At 49.9% G+C, this 14,561-nt stretch overlaps 1 protein-coding gene across 1 annotated transcript in view; it reads right to left on the bottom strand.

Moving 5' to 3' along the window:
• Positions 1-14,561, bottom strand: part of TRPC4AP (transient receptor potential cation channel subfamily C member 4 associated protein) — a 1,405,828-nt gene that overhangs the window by 210,518 nt on the left and 1,180,749 nt on the right. Inside the window, exon 17 of the mRNA XM_069652258.1 lies at positions 1,162-1,274. Within this exon, the coding sequence (XP_069508359.1) occupies positions 1,162-1,274 (113 nt within the window). The remainder of the gene's footprint in view (positions 1-1,161; positions 1,275-14,561) is intronic.

Here is a 14,561-nt window from a genome sequence, read left to right as displayed (position 1 = left end):
GGGTCTGAGAGCCTCCAGGTACTCTCCCATTTTAGTGACACACATGTGCAGAGTTTATGGTAGGTTTTCACAAGTTCTCATCGAGCCTTGTGATGTGGCTTGGATGTGTCCACGGGTTGATGAAGGGAATGACTGGGTTCGACTCAGTAGGTGATGCCCTTTCCTGCAACAAGGATGTTAGAAAATGGCTTAATCCTACCACCAGTTTATCTCAGTTCGGACATAAGGTAGGACTTTAAAGCAGACCTAGACTGGTCCTCTGGGTAAACCCCAGTTGAACATGATGGGTACAAGTCATCAGACTCCTTAGTACAAGAGCAGGTAACAGGCCACCCTACCCAAACCTCGCAATTAACCCCGGTGTCAGGTCTAAAAGAACCCTCTGCGATGACCTCGGTACCAGGTGACTAGCAACTTAGTGTAGGGTTCATTAAACCCCTGCGGCTCAGATGTCCCAAAGGAGTCTCCTCACCCAGATAGGTCTGAAAATAAGACAAGACTTACTTTGAACCCAATTCCTTCTGTGGCAATCTATGGAAAAGCACTTTTCAGCGCTTTAAGTAAGCAAGGAAAGCCATGTGGGAATAAGCATTGCTGAGCATGCAGCTAAGCCAGAAATGTGAGGCCCCAAAAACGAAAAGCATAAAAAGGTGCAGGCCTGACTCTGCATATGCTCAATCGCAAAACAAAGCATATAAACCTCAACCCATTGAAAAGAAGAATACCCTCTGCTTTGTAACGCTCCTGCCCCATTCCGGAGGAGACTAAAAATGGAAGTGGAAGGCTGCAAGAAACCATGAGGGAGGATGCCTAGTGTGCGGGGCCCACCAATGCCCATACACCCAGCTGGATGTTTTTAATGTAGTGTTATCCCACATCATACTGGTCCCATCGTTACAGGGGACTGTGTCACAAGCATGGGCACAAGAACAATAAGAATATTTGCCTCTATAAAAAGTTTTCTGTACTTGACAATCTGTTTTCTGAACCCATTAGTTTTAAAAGTTGCAGAGTGGTTTAACAACTTCGAGAACGAACACTAGCTTAAGCAGGTAAAATACTGTGCTATCGGTGGGAGAAAAACGGCAGTGTAATAGACCTAATAAATAACTCTGCAATGTGGCACTGTGGTATTACATCCAACATTTTATACCAACTTACCTGGGTTAGCGTTTGCACATGGATGATGTTGATCAGCCTGAAGAGGAAGGACATTCTAATCGATACTTGAGATGTGTAAGACAACAGGCGGCACTCTGACAATACTTCTGCAACTGAAATTAAGGATAGGTTACAAAAAAGCTATTAACACTTAAAAATTAAATATTCACTTTTCTTTAAATGAATGCATGTGTGTTCGTTTTTATTTTAAATGTTTTACTTCACACTGCCCCGTGTCCTGTAAAAGAAGGTGATTCAAACAATGTGCTACTTCCATCAGCAAACTCAATTAACCTACTCTTATTTCTTGAACAGGTTCCTGCATTACAGGCTCTCTCATTACCTGCGAATCTTATTGGCAAGACCCAACCTTTACTTTGTCTATTACTCTCAAGAGCAAAAACATAGGCCTAAAAAGAAACTTCTTGACCCAATAAAAAAGCATAATCAGAAAAAGCAAACCACATACTCCATTTCCATCCCAAATACTCGAAGTCGACCAGGATAGTAAGAAAACAGACAGATCTATCAAACCACCACCCTGTGGGGACTACATACTGATAAAAGGAAACGCTGCCCCCCTCATTCATGCACACTCTACCAAAAAACAGAACTGATATTAAGTACCAGCTACTCAAGGGCAATATCAACCTCTTCATATCATACTCTTCATAAGAGCAAACTGGCTGTTGATACACAAAATGGTGGTAACGCATGAAGCCATCCGACCTGTAAGATTTTCTGAGTGGAGTTCCGAGAGATCATCTATTTGTCAAACTCCTACTGGTAAATGTGACTTAACAGCAAGACTCAAGAAATAGTGTAAAATACAGATCACGCAACAGTTAAGTCTGCTGAAGCTGTATGTACCAACAATATGGACAAATGTTACTTAACGAGTCATAGTCCAATAGTGTTTCTGGTTCTTGTATCTGCTTAGAGTCAAACGTTAAGCATATTGCGGCTCCGTAGGTGAAGCATCAGAAGAACAAGTTACTTATCAACTGCTAACATTCTTTCGATTGGATGTTCCTCCGACGTATTCCTCATCTTAGATGTATTCCATCCAGCTTCAGCTGCTTCGGAAAAAAATTTCGGCAGAAGGCGCCGTGCGTCGATGGTCCCTCGAAGGCCTCCGTCGAGGGTGACGTCATCGGGTGTATAAGTAGCACGCGCGGTGCCCATTGGCCTCAGTTCTGTTTTTCCCCCTTCATTATTGATTTTTCACTGTGTAGACTGTGCCGGCAAACAGGTATTTGCCTTGCGAGAGTTGGAGTGGCAATAGCCCGGAAAAATCTACAGAAGGGTAGGATGGGAGGGCGATGAGGAATACGCTGGAGGAACATCCAATCGAAAGAACGTTACCAGTTGGTAAGTAACTTGTTCTTCGAGTGGATTGTGTCCTCCAACGTATTCCTCAATTTAGATAGATTCCCAAAGCAGTATGGACAATTTCTCTGGAGGAGGGATTAGATTTTTTTCCGATACCCCTAGACGGCTGAATATAGTACTGCTTTAGCAAAATTCAGCTCCTTAGACTGGGAAGCATCCAGGCTATAGAAGTTTGAAAAAGTATGCAGCGAGGACCAAGTTGCTGCTTCGCTAATGGACCTTATAGGAACACCTCTTTGTAGGGCTGTCGAAGAGGCGATGCCTCTGGTGGAATGAGCCCTTAAGACCTTCTGGTGGGTCTTTTAGTGCTAATCTGTAGCATTCTGAAATACAAAGCACAATCCAGCGTGATATGGTTTGCTTTGTCACTGAATGACCCAATTTCTTTCCTGTGTAGCCAATAAACAGTCGATTGTCCACTCTAAGATTAGAAAGCCTAGAGATGTAAAAGCTTAAAGCTCTTTTCAGATCCAACCTGTGTAATCTTTCCTCCTCCTTACTAGGATGAGGTGGGGGATAGAATGCGGGTAAAATAATTTTCTGACTTAAATGAAAACCAGATACCACTTTTGGTAAAAATGAGAGTTTAATCCTCAACACAACTCTGTCCTTATGGAACACAGTATAGGGTGGCCCAGAAGACAGTGCCTGCAATTCGCTTACTCTTCTTGCAGATGGTAAAGCAACTAGGAAAGCAGTTTTCCATGTCAGTAGTCTTAATGGACAAGTGTGCAAAGGTTCAAAAGGAGCACACATTAAGAATTTTAGGACCATATTGAGATCCCAAATTGGTACTTGAAATGGGAAAGGAGGAAACACATTAGTGAGTCCTTTTAAAAATTGCACAACCAAAGGAATTTTGAAATGGGAGAATTCTTCCGACGAGCGCTTGAAGATGAAGTGCTGCAAGATAACCTTTAATGGTTCCAACATTTAGACCTCTATGTGCTAGGGTCAGGAGGAAGCACAGTACTTCTAGAATAGAACATAGAAAAGGATTGACATTCTTTTTTCTGCACTAGTTGCAAAACATTTTGCAACGGCAACGGTATAGAGACTTTGTTGCTGGCCTTCTTGCCGAAAGCAACACCTCCATGACGTCATCTGGAAGGTTCCAATCCTTGTATCTCAGCCTTTCAGATACCAAGGTTGAGCGTTTTGACCTCTGGATGGAGAACCTGACCCTCCATTTGAGAGAAAGGTTCTCTCTCTGAGGAAGACGTACTGGGGGACAGAAGGACATGTCTAGAAGGTCCTGGTACCACGTTCTCCTGGCCCAATCCGGGGCAATTAGGATCATGTGGCCCCCGAAGCATCTCAGTCTCCTGATGACCTGAGGAATGACGGGAATCGGAGGAAACGCGTACAATAGTGGGAAATTCCACTCCGCCACGAACGCGTCCCCCAGGGCTCCTCTCGGGGGAAATTCCCTTGAGCAATACCTTTCGCACTTCAGGTTGATTCCGGTCGCAAATAGGTCCACTTGAGGGGTTCCCCAAAGGGCGAAGATCTCTTGAATGAATTCCTGAGCCAGTTCCCATTCGTGGGACACCGTGCTCTGCCTGCTCAGAGTATCTGCCGTCATATTCTCCTTGCCAGCTAGGTGAACTGCTGTTAAAGAGATTCCTTCTTGAATTGCCCAATACCAGAGCTGCATTGCCTCTCTGCAAAGAGGTAGTGACCCTACACCACCTCTTGTTTAGATAATGCATGGCCACTGAGTTATCCGTCGTTATCAGGACATTTTTCCCCTGACAGATGGCAGGAAAGCTTTCAGCGCTAGCCCGATTGCTCTCAGCTCCAGAACGTTGATGTGTAGTTTGGACTCTGATGGAGACCAACAAACACTGATTGTCAGATCGTTGGCATGAGCTCCCCACCCCGAGTGAGGCGTCCGTCACTACTGTGATCTCCGGCCATGATTGCCAAAAAAGTTCTTGTTTCAGGATATTCTCTGAACAAGTCCACCATAGAAGATCTTGACAGACCTTGTTCGGAATCTGGAGAAGATCCGTCATTTGACCTGAGAACTGGGACCATTGAGTCTTTAGAGCCCATTGAAGGGATCTCATTCTCAGACGTGGAATTTGGAAACCATCTGAAGAATGTTTTGAGCCCTCGACCTGGGAGGCAAGGCTCTTTCCCAGGGATGTGTCTAATACAGCTCCTATATATTGGAGCCGTTGAGAAGGTGTCATTTGTGATGACTTGAAATTCAGGGAGAAGCCCAGTCTGGAGGAAGTGGCAGGTGACCTTCAGGTGATCCAGTGCCTGTTTGGGAGAACGTGCTCTGATCAGCCAATCGTCCCGGTAGGTGTAGGGATAGACGTGAATTCCCCCCCTCTCCTGAGGTGCACTGCCACCACTACCATTAGTTTGGTGAAGGCCCTCAGGTATTTTCTGTGCTTGAGATGAATCGGCGCATGAAAATAAGCATCCTGGAGGTCCAATGACACCAACCAATCCTGAAGTTGAAGGGCCTGAAGGATCTGAGAAAGGGTAACCATCTTGAACTTGTCCTTCCTGAGGAACTTGTTCAAGTTTCAAGATGGGTCTCAGTCCTCCGTCCTTTTTGGGGATCAAAAAATACAGAGAGTACCATCCCTTGTTCCTCTCCGCTGCAGGTACTGACTCTACAGCACCTTTCCCCAGCAGGGTTAGAACTTCCTGCTATAGGAGCGGGTCTGAAAACTTCAAAGGATGTCTCCCTGGTGGATTGCTTTGAGGTTGCGTTGGAAAAGGAAGGCAGTAAACCTTGGGCTATTATTTCTAGAGCCTAAACATCTGAAGTAATGGCTCGCCATTCCTGCAGATGTCCGACAGCCTGCCTCCTACTAGTGTCTTGTGATGCAAGTCCTCAAAGTGGTTTTGTGGCGGTTGCTGCAGCCGCTGATGGCAGAGAGGCTGTAGCTGGAGCTGGCTTTGCACGTTTTCCTCGTCCACCGCGAGTGGCCTTTCTCTGGCCCACTGGACTGGCCATTCTTCTCGTCTTTCCATATGAGGAATAGTAACGATAGGATCATCCCCTCCAAGATTGTCCTGGTGCACAAAAAGGCTGAGGTTGCCTAATGGCAGCTGCCTTTGAGGTCTGCAACCTCTCAAGGCTCTCGTCAGCCTTGCTGCCAAAAAGATGAGACTCATCAAAGGACATGTTTAGGAGACGGTTCTGCACGTCTGGTGCGAAGCCCGACTTCTGTAAACATGCAAATCTGCGCATTACCGTGCTAGTTCCCATGGACCTGCTCACACTATCTACAGTGTCCAATCCAGATTCAAAGGATTCCTGCATAGCCTCCATTCATCTCTATCGATGGCTAGGAATCCTTCCCTTTCATCCCCTTCTGGTATGTGCTCCGTCGCCATCGCAATGCACTCCCACAGAGTGTACAAAAAACTTTGCCAAGGCACATGTGGAGTTGGCTGATTTTAACGCCATATTCCCAGCTGAAAATGCCTTCCGTGCCCAGCCATCCACACGCTTATTCATCCCCCTCCGGAGGGATAGAAGGGTACGCCAGTTTGTTAGAAGCTGTGGCTGCCTGTATGACCAAACTCTCGGGAGTGGGGTGTTGAGATAGATAGCCTGGGTCGCTATTGGCAGGGCGGTATTTTGAAGTAAGGGATTTATTCACTGGTGGAATAGAATCCTGAGTCTCCCAATTTTCAGGCCACCCTATCTTTCAAGGCTACGTGAAAAGGTAGTATTGGGTCTTCAGTAGGACCATGATCCAATATGTCCGTTAGATCATCTTGGATGAATTAGGCTGGAGGTCTGGCCCATCCTAAATAATTATTACCTTTGTCATTTACTGACGGTATGATGGACTGGCATGTTCTCCTGGTTCTGGCCTACCAAAGTCATTTTCAGGAGATGTATCAATACCACTTGCATTGTGTAGTGATTGCTTTCATCTGAAATCAGGCATTTTAGGACATTTGGGGTGCCATATTCCAGCCCAAAAGGTACATTCTCCTCATCAGACATCTCCTGTTCCTCAAAAACTGAGGTCAGAGACTTGAAGAACTCCTTCCTAGGAAGAGGTTTGACAACCTTTTCTGGGAGAGGTGGAGGAGGAGTATTAATGGGTCCTGAAGGCATTACAGGTCTTGTAGCCTTCTCATTTTCAAGCTGATTTTGTCGAACTGGAGGTTTCGGCGCCGAAGGCTTCGGGGTCGACGTTGAAAAGGCGTCGACGTAATACCCGTCTTTGACGGCGCCGGCGTCGAGGCGCTCTTCGAAGACTTGCCCTTTGAGGTGTGTTCGGTCTCGGACGGCTTTGGTGACCTCGAGCGGTCGACTCGACTCGAGCGGCTTTTCTCGCTCGGCGTCCTAGAAGGTTCTCCATCCTTCCTCTTTCGATCACCCGGGCTCGAGGGCGCGCGAGTGTCAAAGCGATGACGCTCCCTGCCGGCTTCCGAGGAAGGCGCGGACCGAGGCTTTGCTTTCTTGAACACCTCCATCATTTTGACCCTGAATGCTTCCCATTCTTTGGATGATGAATGTTTATTGGGACATTTCATCCTTTTTGGGGATTCGTCCGAGGACGAAGTGGATGGGGGCTTGTGGCGTCGTTTCTTCGATTTTTTTGTCGACGAGCGATGGGAATCGCTTCAGGACCTGGACCGATGCCTTTTGCATCGAGGCGATTTCTCCTCACAGGACCTCGACACTAGAGGCTTTACGGTCGGATTTGCGACATACCTGTAGTTTTCCCCTCCTCTCTTGCAAGGCTTTTCCCGTCATCGCCTGACACTTTGTGCAGGCCTCCATGTCGTGGCCTTCTCCGAGGCACCACAAACACTCTCGGTGCGGGTCTGTGATTGATATTTTTGAACCACACGACTTGCACTTTTTGAAACCCGATCTCAGGGTCGTGGTCGGCGTTGATGACAAGGAAATATTCGTATATTTGCTATTTGTCACAGAACTCGAGGCGCGCCGAAACTCCGAAGCAACGTATACTGCGAAAAAACAGAACTGAGGCCGACGGGCGCCACGCGTGCTTATACACCCGATGACGTCACCCTCGACGGAGGCCTTCGAGGGGCCATCGACTCGACATTGACACACTGCGCCCTCCGGCGAATTTTTTTCCCGAAGCATCTAAAGCTGGATGGAATACATCTAAGATGAGGAATACGTTGGAGGACACAATCCACTCGAAGAACAAATTACTTACTCTCTGCAATTTAGTTTATGTCTGTTCCTCCCACATATTCCTCATCTATGATATGCTATCCTCAAGGCAGCCAGGGGGCTCATCACAGCTTCACGTCAGCTCTCTACGACACCTCAATGTGTCCTGCGACAGACAGAATGTCGGGCCAGTATATACTGAGATGCCGTTGGTTTACTGGCCTTCCGCCAAGAAGGACAGGTAGGGAGGGCGATGAAGAATGCATGGGATGAATGCATACATCAGAAAGAACATTACTGAGGTACGCAATTTGTTCTTCTGATGGATTCCTTCCTCCCATGGATTCATCATCTATGATAGGATCCCAAAGCAGTAAGAAGATCTGGAGAAGGGAAAAGAGCAAGGACACCACCTTGGTCAAAAACCTCTGGAGGACCTCCCTACCAAAACGGGCATCAGACTGACACATGTCAAGGACAGGAACTCCCTTCTGGAGGGCCGTGGTGGCAGCCACTCCTCTGTTACAATGGGTTGAGACCTTGTGGCACATCCTTTCCAGACAGATCGTAGCATTCTGAGATGCAGAGAATGATCCACCTTGGAAGAAATGTGGGTCTCACTCAATGACACCCTCTCGGAGTAAACCAAATAAGGTGGTTTAACAGATAACACCTGGAGCTCACTCACCCGTCTCGCGGACGTGATGGCAACCAGAAAAATCACCTTTACAGGGGATCAAACTAATAGAACATAAACGGAAGGGCTCAAGCAGAGTTCCCGTAAGAAATGTCAAAACCAAATTCAAATCCCACGCTGGAACCACAAATTAGCATGGTGGAAATAAACCCTCAAGAACGGCATAAGGAACCTGTAACTATTGTTCTCCAGTATGGTTCTGGCAAGGATTCACATGCTCACAAATATTCCCTGCCATCAGTCTTGGTAAAAGAAAAAAACAGTTTCACTTTGGCTTACAAACTGTAATTCTCCTTTAAACCAATCACTGTCTTCTGGGTCATACTGCCCCCATCCAATGACAGTCCTCACTCTAAGCCCCTCATCTGGCAGCCATATTCAAATCTGGTAAGCATGTAACGTGGCAGTATGACCAAGAGCCACCGCAGAGGGGTGGAGGGAGGGTTTGCGTGTGAATCCATGCCGGACCCATGCTGGAGAAATTAATAGTTACTCGCCGTAGTGACAAACATACTCTTAGTCCATAGTCCCCTTTCCTCCATACAGTGGGACCGGAGACAGAACTTTTCTCGCCAGAAAAATCTTCTTCCACGCGTGGGCCTGGGAGCATGAGCTCGCCTGACTCCGCCCACAGGCGCCACTCCTCAGTCCACATTGACCCGTCGACAATTTTCAGCATTGCCTAATGAAACCAGTATTATTGGGGGGGGGGGGGGGTGGTGGGACTTAAGTAGTAAAGGGGACTATGGACTAAGAGTATGTTAGTCACTACGGTGAGTAACTTAATTAATTACTCTTACGTCCCGTCCCCTTTCCTCCATACTGTATGGGCGATTACAACTGAATGTAGCCCCAGGGTGGAGCAGACCCTCCTTAAGAAAACAGGTTTCTTAGAACTGCCTGCCCGAACGCTGTGTCTGACCTAGAGGCGGCATCCAAACAGTAGTGCTCACAGAAAGCCCAAGGCAAGGCCAAGGTAGCCGCCCTGCTGATGACCTGCCACAGCACATGCTGTTGGAATGCCGTGGCCTTGGCTCTGACCGCATGGGCATGTAAGTTAGCTGGCACAGGTTTGTGCTGTCCCTTGTAGGCCTCCTTGATGGCTATGACCATCCACCTTGCTATGGAGGCTTTGGAGTCCTGGTAACCAGTCCTTGACCCATCGAGAGTGACAAAAAGGCGTCAGACTTGCGGAAGTCCTTGGTTCTGCCCAGGTAGTATTTCAGCACGTGTCTGACATCCAGACGGTGCCAGATCCTCTGAGGCTCGTCCTTGGGGTCGGCGAAGAAAGTGTGTAAGACTATTTCCTCGTTGAGATGGAAGGAGGAAATCACCTTGGGTAGGAACACAGGGTGCATTTCGCAGGACGACCTTATCCTGGTGAAAGGTAGTGTAGGGCTCTGAAGCCACCAGAGCCTGGATCTCGCTAATTCTGCAAGCTGAGGTGAGGCCCATGAGCAGGGCTGTCTTTACGGTGACCAGACTGATGCCAAGGCGCCCAACACAACATTAAGATACTGCACAGGGTGTGGTTTCTTTATAGGCGGGTAAGGCTTGTGGAGGTCTGCCAGATGTCGCTTGACCACCGGGTTGGAGGAGAAGAGGCCCTCAGAATTCATGTAAGCCCCTATGGCTGCCAGATAGGTGCGGCAAGTATCCACCTGTACGCCGGAGTGGGCGAGGTGTGCCGAAAAGGAGAGCATGTTGTCCAATGAGCACTTAAGAGGGTCGATCTCCCTAGAGTCGGTCCAATGACAGAATGTAGACTATTTACTCTTATATTGGCACCTAGTAGCCTTGCTTCTAGCGCCCTGGATGACCTCTAGGTTAGCTTGAGATAGGCTCCTGTTTTTCAGCGTGACCTGCTCAGGATCAGCGCTGCAAGGGCTAGTTTGTGAGGAGCAGGGTGGAGTACCCTGCCCCCCTGCTGGGCCAGGAGCTCGTAATTGTCGGCCCCCGGTCTGCAGAGCCTGTCCACTTCCAGGTTGGATTGCCCCGGGAGGTGGACAGCCATGAGGTAGATGTTTTCCTGAGCCCATTCCCACATGCTGACTGCGAGGTTGCACAGCGGAGGGGATCTGGTACCCCCCCTGCTTGTTGACCTAGTACATGCTGGTGGGGTTGTCTGTCTGGCTAAGAATCGTCTTGCCTTCGATAAGAGGGAGAAAGGCCTTGAGAGCCAGCCCTATGGGCATTAATTCTAGCCAATTGATGCGACTCCTGCAAAGTCCAGACTCCATGGACGCTGTGGTTGTCCAGGGGGCTCCCCTGCCCTCTAGGGAAGAGTCTGTAGTGACTGTGACCTGAGGGGCCGGCTGTCTGAAGTGCTTGTCCTGCCACCAGGTACAGTCCTCCTGGGAGCCCTTCTCCTGATACCATGAGGCTGCGAAGTGCAGCTGCAATTTCCTCACCCTGTGCCTCGTGTGGGGTACAACTAACAGGACCACTACCATAAGACCCAATAGGTGTTGGTACCACCAGGCTAAGGTCACTGGCCTGGAGAGGAAGTGAGCTGTGGCTCTCTTGATGGCCGCAATCTTGTCCTCCGAGGGAAAGACTCTCACAGAGCTCTCGTGCCAGATGAGGCCCAAACAAGAAGATCAGGCTCTGCTTGTGCTGCAGCCGAGACTTGATAGTGAACCCCAGGTCGTGTTGTTCATCAGTGCGGAGGATGTATGGTGAACTGCTTCCGGAGAAGGGGGCCGAACGAGCCAGTCGCCCTGGGCCCTGAGGAGGGCTGCCAATGCATTCATTAACCTGGTAAATACCCTTGGCGCCGAGCTGAGGCCAAAGGGTAGCACCTTGTGTTGGAAATGGCAGCCCCTGATCCTGCAGAGCAGCAAGGAACGATGCAGCTGCCAAATCGGGATCTGTAGACAAGCGTTCTTCAGATCTAGGGAGCACATCCAGACTCCCCTGTCCAATGTTTCCGCAATAAGAGCTGGCTTAACGATCTTGAATTTTTGAAGAGGGAGGAGAGATTGAGGGTGGAAAGGTCCAACACAACTCTAAGGCCAGCCTGGTTCTATTCTGTATGGCGAAAATCCTGGAATAGAAGCCCAATCCTCGCTGGGAGGCTGGGACTTCTTCCACTGCCTTGCTCTCGACGAGAGACCCGGATCTCCACCAGCAGAGTTGTCCCAATCTGTGGGAGACGAGGGGAGGGAGGAGGATAGGAAGGTACTGGTAGGTGGTACCACGTGGAGACTAAGGAGGGGTCCAGGGGTCCGAATAATTCTGGCGCCCAATTTTGCATTTGAAAGGCAAGCCTGCCCCCCACCAGATACACGTGGACCCAAAGGGGCGTGTCATGCCTTCTTTCCCTCAGAAGCTGTTGCGGAGGAGGGGGATTGGAAAGACCCCTTGTCCGCACTTTTTGTTGTTTCCTCCGGTGCCGACTCAGAGAATGGTCAGGTTGCCTGGACTTCCGTTCATGGAAGCAGTGGAAGCTGCCAAACGCCAGCCCCTTGTCAGAGCGTTGCTGCGACTGGGTGTAGTGGAGAGGTCACTACCCTCGAATGGAAGGTCCAATATGTGTTTGTGAACATCAGGATTAATTTAGTAGTCCATAGCCAGGCTGTCCTTATGTCCATGGCAATGCAGATAGCCTGGCCAGCGGTATCGATGTGGGCCACGGTGGACTCCATGATGTCCTGTGCTACGAGCTTGGCTTCTCCTAGGCCAGCCTTGAAGTGCGCTTGGCTTTGTGGCAGAACTTCTGGGATGCAATGAGGCGTTGGAGTACAGCTTTTGTCCATACGCCTCCAAGATCTTCTCCTTCTTTCCTAGCAGCGTCAAGGACAAGGTGGCTGAAGAGGCTGAAGACGACTGAGGCTTAAAATAGAGTGACGCTGCAGCAATCATGGAAGAGTGCGACTGAGGATGCGCCGAAAGCAAGAGTGTATCCCCCTCCATCTGTCTATACTTGCCGTCTTAAGCGTCGATTGAGAGGTTGGGCCAAGTGCGGCTTGAGCCACCTCTTCTTGGCCAGGGCAATTACGTCTTTCTGCATCGGGATCCCTGTTTTGGTAGGGGGTCTTAGGGTGATGACTTCTGCCAAGACCCCCTCCTCGGGATGCTCTACCTTGGGCTGAGGAAGGCCCACATATTCTGCCAAACCTGCAAGGCGTTCGTGGAAGGCCCTGGCTGAAGCTGGTGTGTTGGGGTCCTCCTCCTTGTCGGTGTCCAGCAGAGTGCTCTGAGGGTCCGGAACTGGTGGAGGAGTTCTGGGTGCCATGGGCTGCGGGTTGGAAACCAGAGCCGGTGGCTGCTGCGGAGGCTGGTATTGAACCACCTATACTGTGGGAGGTAGGGAAGTCTGAATCAGCTGAGCCAGTGGTGGTTGAGCTGAGGTCTCTGGCACCGGAGCCATAGGAGGAATGACTATAGGTGTCGGTGGGGTGACCATGTCCCTGATGGCATCCCAGAGGATGGCTCCCATCCAGGGAGCTCGCATCAGCACTAGGAACCTTCCAAATAACCTGTCTTCGGAGGCTGTAGAGTTGGCAGGCGATATTGACTGAGCAGCTAACGGCTGCTGTGGCAAACTCTACCTGGGAAGCAGGGGAAACCTGCCCTGTGCCACTGATGGATAAACTGTAGGTCACGCACCTGGTTGGCACCAGTCCCACCTTGTGACTCGTTATTCCATCCGCTCTCCCACAGGGGGTATCGGACGTGCAGCCTTCTTGTCTGGGGCAGTGGTCATGTTGTCGAGCTGCGTGCCAAAGTCGTGGTGCTGGCTCGCTGGAACCAGCCCTGTTCTAGACACTTGGTGCTGGAACATAAGGCATATCCCGCACCTCAGGCCGTGACCTGGAAGGACTATTGCCCTCAAAAGAGCTGCCGGTAGTGATGTGTCAAGGCGCCCCCTCGGCCATGATGCCGGTACTAGGGCGTTGCCCCTCAGGAGTAATCCCAGTAACCAACCTTGCAGTCCCTCAGCATCAACACCAGAATGATCCGGAGACCCCTCGGTTTTGAGGCCGGTAGCTGGACTAGCCTCGGAACGTGTGCCAGTACTAGGGCGTTGCCCCTCGGCAGTAATCCCGGTAAAAAAAACTTGCGGTCCCTCAGCAACGACCACGGAAGGATCCGGAGACCGCTTGACCGTGAGGCCGGTAGCTGGACTAGCCTTGGTACGTGTGCTGGTACTAGAACCTTAAAGGTTACTCCCGGTCGGGCGCTTCTGTGGGAAGGAGTCGCCTTTATAGGATGCAATAGTAAATAGAGGCCTTACCTTTGACCGCGAGCGATGTTTGAGAAAGTCCTTCAGGGCCTCTGGAGGCTCTGGAAGAGCATCCTCCACCTAGCTAGCCTGTTCTTCAGTGCACATGGAGTAGGCACGTCCCACGCGGACAACCTTCCCAGCTGCGGTCGGGGCCAAGGCAGCTGAGGCAAAGGGTGTGGGGAAGAGACCCTCGCAGGCTGGACACCTGCTGAAGCCCGCTGAAGTTGACATGCACCGGGGAGGAACATGGCTTTGGAGGACCAAGTACCTATTGAAAAGAAAAAGATAGAAGAATATCCGGGGAAAAGCATGTGGTATTACACGGCCGAAGCCAAACCCAGGAGCGCTGGTGAATTCGGCCCATTCCCGTCGATGGGGAAAAGTGGACTGAGGAGTAGGGCCAGTGGGTGGAGTCAGGCGAGTGCATGCACCCAGGGTCGCAACCTCCACACGCCCCTTAATTTATAGGGGAAGAAGATTTTTCGGGTGAAAAAGGTTGCGGGTTGCGTCTCTCCGTCACAAGGGATGCCCATACAGCATGGAAGAAAGGGGACGGGACATAAGAGTACAATAGGTACAGGTAAGTAACCTGTTCCTTCTCCAGCATGGGGCCTGGCATGGATTCACATGCTCATGAATAACGAATATATAGCAGTCCAACATAACACAACCACAGGAGGTGGCAAGACTCAACAGTAGCAATTACACTTAACCCTGCAACAGACTCGCCTCAAGCAAACAGCTTGTGTAGCACTGCTTGGCCAAATCTGACTCCTCCCTGGATTCACATTTGACGCAGGAGAATTTTGTGAAGGTCTGAGTGGATCTCCACTAGCAGCCCTGCAGATGTCGAGCAGGTGCACACCAGACAGGAATGCTGTTGTCGCAGCAATCGCTCTAGTTGAGTGGGCTCTTGGACAGCTAGGCAGCAGTCCGTTAGCCAA

The sequence above is a fragment of the Ambystoma mexicanum genome, chromosome 3p (genome assembly GCF_040938575.1).
Source record: "Ambystoma mexicanum isolate Mex_15411 chromosome 3p, UKY_AmexF1_1, whole genome shotgun sequence".
NCBI lineage: Eukaryota > Metazoa > Chordata > Amphibia > Caudata > Ambystomatidae > Ambystoma > Ambystoma mexicanum.
Note: the sequence above shows the minus strand (reverse complement) of the source record. Positions and strands in the feature narration are given on the sequence as shown.